Genomic DNA, 12257 nt, shown 5'->3' with positions numbered 1-12257 from the left:
CAAGGATGTAGACAGAAACTGTTCTGGTTTTGTCTTTGAGTTCCAGGATGGAGCACAGTGCTTAGAACATAGCCTGTGCTTAATAGACCTTTACTGACTGACTGACTGATTGGTTGGTTGAGAGTCCAAGAGTCACCTTCACACCAGATGGGGCAGTAGAGGAAGCTTGAATTGAGGACAAACTCCCTGTGAAAAAGGAATGCAGGTGACAATGCTCTGGTTTACAACCTGGAAAATGCCCACCCAGGACAAAAGGAAATTACTGTTTGGCATCACCTGGATCAATTGTACCTGCAGCAGAAAATCAAAACAACTGAGTCAGGTTTCCACAAATGCATTTAGGGATGTGAATTATTCCACCTCTGGTCTACACTGATCCAATTCAATAGTTAATTGCAAAGTTCTGCTTTGTGCTATGAAGACACAATCACAGCAATACTTGCAACCTTAGACTTTAGTTTGGGCCCTAGTTAAATGGACAATGCTCTATTGTTGTTTGGGGGCAGGGCGTTGAAAGGGAGCTCTGGCAGACCAAAGAATTCTCCCACCCTATGATGGCACTGTGGAGACAGCTGTTAGCTTCAGTGAGCCCCTGCTGGAGAAAAAGGGCCTCATTCCCATTCCAATTTTTGTAAGTTTGACTATTGATTAGGGATGATTACTGATTAAGAAGTATAATTATTAAGCTAAACCTGTGGTGGATTGATCTGATTTTGTAGGCAGAGACAGTCCCAGCTGTTTGGAGGTTTAATAGCTGAGTTGAATCGACTTTAATACTTGAGCTTAATATTTAAGCTAATCATTTAGTAGCAGATAAATGAAGTAATAAAGATTGTTTTCTAGGAACAAATATTAGATTAAGCTAGAATTCATAGGCTTTAATTCTCCTTCTGATAGCTGGCTGCTAAAGGGAGACTTCCCTTCTTCAGCAGCACCAGCTGGATCAAACTCTTTAAACTACCAAGTTTCCCTGCCAATTCCACACTCTGAATGCTGGCAATAGTGGGAAAATTGAATGTAAGAATCTACAGAGAGCACTCTGGTCAAAGTGACTTGTCAGAGGCTGATGGACTTATGAGAAAGAAAACTAGCCACATTCAGAGGAAGAACTGTGGGAAGAGAAACACAGAGGAAAAACAACTGCTTGAACACATGGGCTGATGGGGATATTATTGGGGATGTAGACACTAAACGATAACTCTAGTCCAACTATCAATAATATGGAATTAGGTCTTGATCAATAATATGTGTAAAACCCAGTGGAGTTGTGCATCGGCTAAGGGGGTTTGGGGAGAGGGAAAGAACATGAAACATGTAAATATGGGAAAATATTCAAAATAAAAATAAAAATAAAATAAATAAATGCTTATTTTTAGGTGACTTGTCAGAAAAAAAAAAGGTTTCTTAACATTTTTTCTGTCTTATAAACCCCTGTTATTGATGTCAAGAATATCCCCTGTTTACTTAGGTCAGGAACAACTCCTTTAAATTCTCCCTCAAATTCACACCCCTTTTCTTTTCTTTTAATCCTTACCTTTGGTCTTTGAATCTATACTGTGTATTTGTTTCAAGGCAGAAGACCAGTAAGGGCTAGGTAATTGGGGTTAAGTGACTTACCCAGCTAGGAAGTATATGAGGTTAGATTTGAACCTGGCACCTTCCATCTCTAGATCTGGCTCTCAATCCACTGAGCCACATAGTTGCCACATTGGCTCCCAAGCTGTTTTTCATTATAAATTTGTTTCTATAACTGAAATATGTAACTATGGGAAGACATTCAAAACAAAAATTAAAAAAATAAAAATAAAAATTTGTTTCTATAAATCACCCATTTCAACTCAGATCACATTTGGTGTGTCTGCAGACCTTTTGTTTTTGTATGACTCATAATTCATATTAAAGGCTAATGTACTCGGAAGTTTTCTTCCCAGGCTTTTTCTTTCCATTTCTCAGCTCTTTTGTGAATTCCTTTTCCAAGCACATGAATTTCATCTAGATCTTCCCTGTACTCATCACCACAACGGTGAGATAGAAGGGACCATGTGTTTAGGAAGAGAGGACTCAGGGTGAGTTTGGTCCAGAAAATTAAATGTACTTAGGAGAAGAAAGGGGCCAAAACCCAGATCTTCCTAATGAAGTTATTCTATTTTTCCAAAACATTTAATACAGTATACCCTATCAAACTGTTTGCCTTCTTGAGGAGGGGGAAGGGGAAGGCAGGAGAGAATTTGGAGCTAGAAATTAAAAATATGTATATAATTTTTTACTTGTAATTGGAAAAAATAAAATATTTAAAATATATATTAAAAGATTTATTCTGTCCATGTTCTAGTACATTATTTAGAGGTTTGTTTGGTGTTGTTTTTTTTTTTTTTTTGGTCTGGATTTGTGATTTCAATGATTTAATGAACTCCTCTAGAGCAAACTCCCAGTCAGTTAGGATTAGTTGCCTCAGGGCAAGGAAAAGGTGACTTTACCTTGTCCAGAGTCACCTCAGCTTATATGTGACAGAGATGGGACTTGAACTTGGGTCATTCTAATTCCAAGGTCAGCTTTTATTGAATGGGTCCATTTTGTTCATGCCTTGAGAAAGAAGTACCTTAGGCAAGGTTGAGCTGCCATGATTTTTATGAGCTTTGCCACACTGTCTCTGCTGAAAGAGGTACATGTATTTTACAGGGGGAGAGAAGGGAATAGGGGAACAGGAAGGAAGTCCTCCCATCAAAGCATTTCTTCCTTCTCTACATCATATCTTTCATTCATACAGCACTTTGCTAAGGCTTACAAAGTCAGTATTGAAACAAGGGGAGCAGCCCCAGCCCCAGAACACTTGCAGCTTTGCAAGTACAGAATGAGTTTGTCCCAACTTGGACATAGTCACATGTCCTCCTTTCAGCCCCATAGTGAGTCTCTAAAGCCTTTCACTGGGTTTCTGGTCTAATACATGGGCCTCCCTGCTCATTTTCCATAGGCAAGTTAAGGTGGACATTATCTGCTCCTGCCTGGTGGGAATAATCAACTATTTGAATAATCCTATGGATGAGGATGGTGAAAGATTGTGAGAAGTATCAGCTCATAAAAAGAGAAGAAACAAAGTAAACATCAAATGAAGGCTCATGGGCCAGGTTACAGGATGATAGGTGTAATACAGAGAGAGGGGGTCATGACAGTTTTTTCAAGCTTTGGCCGAGTTCTGAAATTAGTTAGGAGTTTAGAATCTTAAAGAGAGGGCAGTTGGTTTGTGATTTCAATGATTTAATGAACTCCTCTAGAGCAAACTCCCAGTCAGTTAGGATTAGTTGCCTCAGGGCAAGGAAAAGGTGACTTTACCTTGTCCAGAGTCAACTCAGCTTATATGTGACAGAGATGGGACTCTCTCTCTGGAGAGAGAGTCAGACCAGCTAAGCTGCTTCCTTGCCTAACTGTAGAATTGAAATTTAGGCTAGTTTTTGGAATATTTATTTAAGAATTGTTAATTTAGACAAACCCTTTGTATCTCCATACCCTACCTTATTTCCTACCTTCCTTCCCTTACCTTAAATGTCTGTGAAGTGAATAAGGAGAGTAAATCAGAGAGTAGGTCAAATCTGTGAGGGGTTTAACTATAATTTGGCAGTATCTTATCTAGAAAGGTTAGTTAGTTATCAATTTATTCCCTTTAGACATCAAAAGCACCTTGAGAGCTGAGCTAAGGCAGGACCTTGCTCAGACTCCATCTCTGCTTCCCTTCCCCCACCTGAGGTATCTTTAAACAACTGTTAGGGCTTCCTGAATCCACTTTTCCTGACAAATCAACCTGAGAAGACAATAAACCCTTTTGTGTTTCAACAGACCTGTTAGTTACTTTGTCAGTTAATTAGTAAGAAAGGGAAGAAGTGGGAAAGAACCAACATACTCTGGGTTTGAAGGGAAGCCGGGGTATCCATCTTGAAGGAAGGTGTAACTCAAAAACAAGTCCCTTCCTGTGAAATTAACTAAAACCTGTAGTTAATTTCAGTTCAGTCTATTTCCCTCAGTTTGTCTTTAGTCTAAGTACTAGTCTATAAGCCCTGCTGTCTTTGCCTATTTAGATTAATTCATCCTCTCCCTGAAGATCTTTGTTCCCTTCAGTGCTATACTCCCTGACTTCAGCCCCATATTGTATCCTGAATCTCCCTATTCCAGCCTACCTGTATCCCATATTACTTACCTAGCAAGTCCCTGACAACCTCCCTTCAAAATCCCCTTTTACCACACATCTTTCCCAAATTCTCCCCATAACATAGGACCATAGATTTAAACCTGGAAGGGAATTTAAAGACCTTTAAATTCAACCTTCTAATTTTACAGATGAGGATACAAAGGCACAGAGGTTAAATGACTTGCCCTAGGCATGCTAGGAACTGGAAAGACAAGTGAAAAGGGGTGCTGGTATTTATTCCCAGCAAAAGGAAGACTCAGAGGGAGATCCTGACCACATAGGAGACACATTGCTTTGCCTTCAGTCGGGGAAGAGATGAATTGGAATCAATGATCCTAACTCCCAGGAATAAGGGCTATGGACCTTTTGTGGAGAAGGGTGAGGGTGCAGGTCTCACATCTTCCTACATGACCCTTTTGGGCACTAAGTGGGACTGTGATGCTAACTAATAACAGAGCTAAAAATATGTCAACTAACTGAATGAGGATGCTTCTCCAAGGAAAAAAGGCATAAAATCAAACACATCCACACCTTTAAGGGCTTAGAAACTGATCTTAGCTAGGAAAAAAGCTAAAACAAGTAACTATAGTAATTGATTCCTGCTCCTATTCAGCTGAAATTGTCATGATTCTTAACTTTCACATTATGAAATACATAACTGGTATCAGAGTGTTTTTATGCAACTTGCCCCTGGCACCAAAATTGTAAATGATAGCTCTAGCCATAATCAAGATCGATTACTTTTAAAGGCATTACTGGCTTTTATGATGGTGAATTAGTTCCTTTTTCAGTCCCAAAACTCCTATAACAGATTGGGACAAGTAAGCACTCAATGGGAACTCAACTCATGTATCATCCTTATATTGAACTCAGCAACCATGGGAAATCCCCAAATGAGTGGAATATATGTTACAGGGGCAAGTTTCAACTCAAGTCAACAAACATTTCCTAAGGGATCTTCTGCACAGGGTACTATGCCGGTGCTGTAGATATAAAAACAGATAAGACATGAGGGTTTTTCCCAAGAAATTTATAATCTAATTTTAGACAAATAGGGAGATGAGTGCCCAAACAACCAAGATATGAAAAAAAGCAGATGTAGTGTGAAAGAGATGCAAAAGAATGTTTAAAAACATTTTGTGATATTAAAAATGTTTTACAATGACTCCAATTTGATTTACATTTTTTATTATAAATATATAGTCAATGTTTGGAATATATTTGTGAATCTACAGATTTTCATTGATAGTATTTAAGTTCTGATTCATCTCCTTTGATTAATGAGAAAATGTGATTTTTTATAAGGAGAAAGAACTTAGGGGTTTTAACTTAAATTACTTAATTAAATTAACTGGTTTCTGTGGAAGGGTGTGTAAGAGGCAGGAAAGACTAATATATGCTGGGATTAGCTTAACAAATTGGGAAAAACATGACTGTGGAAGCAGCACCCTGAGACTGTTAAAGGAACTTCGGGCAGAGGAATAAGCAAGGGGACCACAAGGAGGCTTGACCTTGAGAACAACTAGACCTAAGACCTCAGGAGCCTAAAGAGAGCAGACAGACCCTGAGCGTGAGGATAAAGCTGAGAGGGTGCTGGGCTAACAATGGCAAGTCAGACACAAGAATCCCAGAAGAGAAAGATCAAGGAGAAATCTTTAACACTCAACAACTTTTACACAAAAAAATCCAGACAACAGAGCAAACAGCAGAGGAGAACAAACAAGTAACCATATCCAAACCTTCCCAAAAAAATTAAAACTGGTCACAAGTTCTTGAAGAGTTCTATAAAGATAAAAAATAATAAAGGCTGATATAATAATAGATATTAGTATTTTAATTAAAGCCATGCTGATAGATAAAGTCATTAGACCATGCTCTTGTAAGAATTTAAAACTGTCGCCCAGCCATTATTGTTACCTCCTGTCTCTTCCTGAAATCTGCTAGCCAAGAGCACTTCCTTTTGGATACTCCTCCCATTTAAACAGTCCTCTGCGTGGTGACGCAGGCATCCCCACGCCCAAAGAACCAAACCGGAAACCTGTTGGACCACGGGAAATGTAGTTTTAAGGTCCCCACGTGTCCATAGTAAATATATATATACTTTTAGATGGCATTTCCCAAATTTCACTTTTACAGTTCAAATATGAGATTATGAGAAAGATGGAAGGGATCTGGCAAGAAAATAACAGTTTAAAAGGCAAAATTTCGCAATTGGAAAGTGAGGCTCAGAAATCAAAGTAATTGATAAGCAATTGACCAGAAATGACCAGCTGGAAGCCTTGAAGAACCAAACAGACCAGATTGAAAAGGAAAACCAAAAGATTATAGCTGAAAACAAGGGAAATTTGAAAAAGATGCCCCCAAATCAAAAAAATTGATAAGCAAATTGGAGATGAAAATCAAACAGCTGGAAAATAGGATGGACCAAATTGAAAGGAAAATCAAAAGATTATAGCAGAAAACCAGTCTCTAAAGACAAGAATTGGGCAAGTAGAAGCCAATGATTTCTCAAGACAGCAAGAACAAAGAAAGCAATGTCAAAAGACTGATAAAATAGAAGGAAACATGAAATATCTCACTGAGAAACTGACAGATCAAAAAAACAGGTCTAGAAGAGACAATTTGAGAATCATTGGTCTTCCTGAAAAAGCAGAAATTAATAGAAATTTGGACTCCATACTAAAAGAAATTATTCAGCAAAACTGCCCTGAAGTTCTACAACAAGAGGGCAATATAGCCATTGAAAGGATCCATAGATCACCCTCTACACTAAACCCTGAAAAGACAACCCCCCAGGAATATAATAGCCAAATTCAAGAGCTTCCAAGTAAAAGAAAAATTTTTACAAGAAGCCAGAAAGTGACAATTCATCACATCAGCATTTCTATATATCTCCAACACATCACAACAGCAAGAGGTAGAAAGAGAAACACCATTTAAAATCACCCTAGACAATGCAAAATACTTAGGAATCTATCTACCAAAATAAACACAGGAATTATACGAACACAACTACAAAACGCTTTCCAAACAATTAAAACTAGATCTAAACAATTGGAAAAACATTGATTGCTCATGGGTAGGATGAGCTAACATAATAAAAATGAACATTCTACCCAAATTAATTTATTTATTTAGTGCCATACCTATCAGACTACCAAAAAACTTTACTGAATTAGAAACAACTATAACAAAGTTCATATGGAATAACAAAAGAGCAAGAATATCAAAGGAAATAATGAAAAAAATGTGAAGGAAGGTGGCCTAGCAGTACCAGATATTAAGCTATACTATAAAGCAGTAGTCATCAAAACAATATGGTATTGGCTAAGAGACAGAAGGGAGGATCAGTGGAATAGACTTGGGGTAAGTGACATCAGCAAGACCGTGTATGATAAACCCAAAGAGCCCAACTTTTGGGACAAAAATCCACTATTGGACAAAAACTGCTGGGAAAATTGGGAAACAATATGGGAAAGATTAAGTTTAGACAAACATCTCACACCCTACACCAAGATAAATTCAGAATGGGTGAATGACCTGAATATAAAGAGGGAAGCTATAAATAAATTAAGTGAACACAGAATAGTATACTTGTCAGATCTCTGGGAAAGAAAAGATTTTAAAACCAAGCAAGAGTTAGAAAAAAATTACAAAATTTAAAATAAATGATTTTGATTATACTAAATTAAAAAGCTTTTGTACAAATGAAAACAATGTAGTCAAAAGCAGAAGGAAAACAAAAAATTGGGAAAAAATCTTTATAACGAAAAATTCTGACAGAGGTCTAATTATTCAAATATACAAAGAGCTAAATCAATTGTATAAAAATCAAGCCATTCCCCAATATAAATGGGCAAGGGACATGAATAGGCAATTTTCAGATAAAGAAATCAAAAGTATCAATAAGCACATGAGAAAGTGTTCTAAATCTCTAATAATTAGAGAAATGCAAATGAAAACAACTCTAAGGTATCAACTCACACCTAGCAGATTGGCTAGAATGAGAGAAGGGGAGAGTAATGAACGTTGGAGAGGATGTGGCAAAATTGGGACGTTAATGCACTGCTGGTGGAGTTGTGAACTGATCCAACCATTGTGGATGGCAATTTGGAACTATGCCCAAAGAGCAATAAAAGAATGCCTGCTCTTTGATCCAGCCATACCATTGCTGGGATTGTACCCCCAAAGAGATCATAGATAAACAGACTTGCACAAAAATATTTATAGCTGCGTTCTTTGTGGTGGCAAAAAAACTGGAAAGCAAGGGTATGCCCTTCAATTGGGGAATTGCTGAACAAATTGTGGTATCTGTTGGTGATGGAATACTATTGTGCTCAAAGGAATAATAAACTGGAGGAATTCCATGTGCACTGGAAAGACTTCCAGGAATTGATGCAGAGTGAAAGGAGCAGAGCCAGAAGAACACTGTACACAGAGACTGATACACTGTGGTAAAATAAAATGTAATAGACATCTATACTAGCAGCAATGCAATGACCCAAGACAATTCTGAGGGATTTATGGAAAAGAATGCTACCCACATTCAGAGGAAGAACTGCAGGAGTAGAAATACAGAAGAAAAGCAACTGCTTGAACACGTGGGTTGAGGCAGACATGATTGGGGATGTAGACTCAAAACTACCATACCAATGCAACTGTCAACAATTTGGAAATAAGTCTTGCTGGATGATACATGTTAAAACCAGTGGAAATGTGCATCGGCTATGGGGGGAGGAAGTTGGGGGGTGAAGGGGAAAGTAAGAACATGAATCATGTAACCATGATAACTTTTCTAAAAAATAAAAATTATTTTTAAAAAATCGACACAGATATGCCTATTACAAACACAATAACACAGATTTTGTCATTAAAAGATATTAACCCAAAGCAAAAATATGAGAAAACACTTCCCCCCAACTTCTTTACAGAGCTGAGGAGTTCATGGATGTGTAACATTGCAGATATTTTAAGATTTTTTCCAATATCTTAATTGGTTTTGCTGATTTCTTTTCTCTTTCTCTTATTTCTTAAAAAAAAATTTTTTTTTTTGCTTTTTTTTTAAACCCTTAACTTCTGTATATTGGCTCTTTGGTGGAAGAGTGGTAAGGGTGGGCAATGGGGGTCAAATGACTTGCCCAGGGTGACACAGCTGGGAAGTGTCTGAGGCCAGATTTGAACCTAGGACCTCCCGTCTCTAGGCCTGGCTCTCAATCCACTGAGCTACCCAGCTGCCCCCCCCCAAAAAATTTTTTTTAAAGGATAGCTGTTGGAGGACAGAGGAAGAGATATGGGGAGACGTTTAGGCAATGCAAAACAAAGAGATCAATACTATTTAAAATGATAGTAATAAGATTTTATTAATACAGTTATAACCTTGATTCCTAAATGCACCTCAAACACATTGTTTTGTCTGAAATCAAGTAATCTTACAGTAAGTGACAATTGCACATAGTAGTTTTTCCTAGAACTATATAAAGAACAAATTAAAAAAGAGAGCCCTGAAGATTTCAGAGTTCAAAATGGTGTTAAAGTGACAAACCAATGGAAAAGACCTTCACAAACCATCTAGTATAGACTCTTCATTTTACAAATGAGGAAAAGAAGATTCAGAGACAATGACTTCTCTTTTAAAAAGTGAACTTTTATTCATATATTTTATTTAAAAAACATTTATTTACATTTCCAGATTACTCCCATAATAATAGTGCTCTCATCTCAAAAGTAAATGCACCATTCATTATCTGCAGAATTTCCTCTCACTATTTAAAGAAAACAAACACAGCAGAAATCTATTTTCTTTCCCTCTCTCTTCTACCTGACCTGAAACAAGATAAGAAATTTCTTGTAACAAATATGTATAAATTGAGCAAAAGAAATCCCCCAAATAGCTGCATACAGAATTATATTTTTCATTCTGTACCCTAAATCTATCTCTTCTCTATAATATATATCACATTTCATCATTGGGGGAAAAAAAGAAGTATAACAAAAACCAAACACACAATCAAATCTATAAAATATGTCAAGATTTTTTTCCAACATATTATTGACTTAGATAAGTTTTTTTGATGTTGATATATACGAACATGTAAATGTATATTATTCTTGAAATACTTCCATTAAAGTGCTCAAATTTAAAGTCACTTAATTAAAGGAAAATTAAAAGACATGATAAAATCATACTTGTTTTATAGAAATTTCTTCTGAATTATAAGACCAAGAAGTTGATAGTACTTACTTGAATTTGTAATGAATGAGCAAAGCTTGTAAAAATTATGCTCACAGCAAGAACAGATGAGGAAGTGATGCAGAGTGGAAAGGAAAAGGAATAGAGGTTTCTTGGAGTTGATTCCCAAGAAATACAGAGATCATTAGTCCAAATCACAAATGAAAATTAATCCTTTCACAATATACCCAAGCCATCACTTGAAGACCATTAGTGAGGGGGAACCCATTCCTTTCCACTTTCCATTTGAAGAGAATGATAATTGTTGGGGAATTTATTTTTCCCACTTACATCAAACCCAAATTTTCCACTGTGAGAAAACTTGATTGCATTGTTTGATCTGAGCCCAAAAGGGCTAAGAAAGCCAGGTCTGATGCTTAGAGATCAGATTTGTTTAATACTTAACTCAGGAATAGGCTATACTAACTAGAAACTCACGCAGATCTGAAGACTGATGCGTGGAATGTGAGGAGTTTTTGCTCACTGTAATGTGTAACTTTCAGACATTCGAAGGAATTGGGCCACTCTTTTTTTCAGCTCTCCTCCTCTACTGGATAATTTAATAAACTTCTTTGCAAATTACTACAGTTTTGCATTTCATTCTCAACATCATCTTGTAATTCTCTCTCCCTCCACCCCAAATACCATTATTTAGAACTAATTACATGTTTTCAGAGTCTACTCTGTTCTATACTTCTGCAGTGAGAGGCATAGAGCAGATACTTAATACAAATTTAGTCATGGAAAATTACATACTTTTATGTTTAAAAATATATGATAGTCAAGAAGACTTTACATAAAAGTAAATGAGGACATAAATAAATATTAAAAGGTATACCACTTGTAACTATCTTGATAAGTTATGTATACTTTTTTAAAAGGTATTATGTATAACCTGTGTTTTAGGTTCCCAAAAGTGCCTAAAGAGAGGTCAGTATGTTATATAATCTTGAGATTATATTTGTGTGGATAAAAGGAAATAAGAACACAATTATCAGTTCAGCTCCATTGAGCTCAGTGAGATAGTACAAAGGCTGCCAGGTCAGAAGATCCTTCTCGGACTCCTTCTGAAGGTAGTTTTGCAACCATTACACAAAGATATGAGCTATAGATATATCCTGAAAGCACATCAGCAAGCCCTTAATTAAGTGGTACTTTCCTTAGAAAAAAAGACAAAAATAATTAGAAATGGTGGTTTTAGGACATTAGACTACTTTCATTTCCAAGAAGGAAAGAAAAGTCATCCCTTACTAACAATACAATATAATACCATAATTTCCCAGATCAATGGATAAGCAAATGCAGACTAAGAGACCAAACTTAATATCTGTATCACTTATTCCTTGGTTCTCTGGTCAAGGATGATTGAACACTACTCAGGATTCAAAAATCCCATTCTCATCATTTCAATGGGGAACATCTCCGAGGACCAAGACCTCATCCCACAGCAACCACACTACATAAACACATTCAAGGCACAGAAGAAAACTATGCATTAGGGACTGTGGTCCCATCTGTTAATATCATGTGAAACTTTTTTTTGTCTCATCTATAGGAAAGAACAATTTTCTTCCTCAAGGTATGTTCTAACAGGATAGAGTACTGCTCTTCAGGATTCACTCTGCTGTTCCAGTCAAAGATTTTGTTGTTGAGATCAGTGTGGAGACTCAAAAGCGAGCATCTTCTGAAAAAGGAAGAAGAGAGAAAAATGAATGCCTAGCAAGGAAAATGCCTTTTTTTAAAAAATTTCCATATTGTTCATTTTTGTAAGTGAGTAATCTTATAAAACCAAAACCCAAAAATATAAATCCAAATAAACAATCAAAATTTCATATGCTTTCAACTGAC

At 36.7% G+C, this 12257-nt stretch overlaps 1 protein-coding gene across 1 annotated transcript in view; it reads right to left on the bottom strand.

The window, feature by feature from the left end:
- Positions 1 to 9536: 9536 nt before the first annotated feature.
- Positions 9537 to 12257, bottom strand: part of CFLAR (CASP8 and FADD like apoptosis regulator) — a 43647-nt gene continuing 40926 nt past the window's right edge. Inside the window, exon 10 of the mRNA XM_044670639.1 lies at positions 9537 to 12093. Within this exon, the coding sequence (XP_044526574.1) occupies positions 11955 to 12093 (139 nt within the window). The 3' untranslated portion in view covers positions 9537 to 11954. The remainder of the gene's footprint in view (positions 12094 to 12257) is intronic.

Source organism: Gracilinanus agilis, chromosome 3 (assembly GCF_016433145.1).
Source record: "Gracilinanus agilis isolate LMUSP501 chromosome 3, AgileGrace, whole genome shotgun sequence".
Taxonomy (NCBI): Eukaryota; Metazoa; Chordata; class Mammalia; order Didelphimorphia; family Didelphidae; genus Gracilinanus; species Gracilinanus agilis.
The sequence above is the reverse complement of the archived record's forward strand: the minus strand, read 5'-3'. Positions and strand labels throughout refer to the sequence as shown.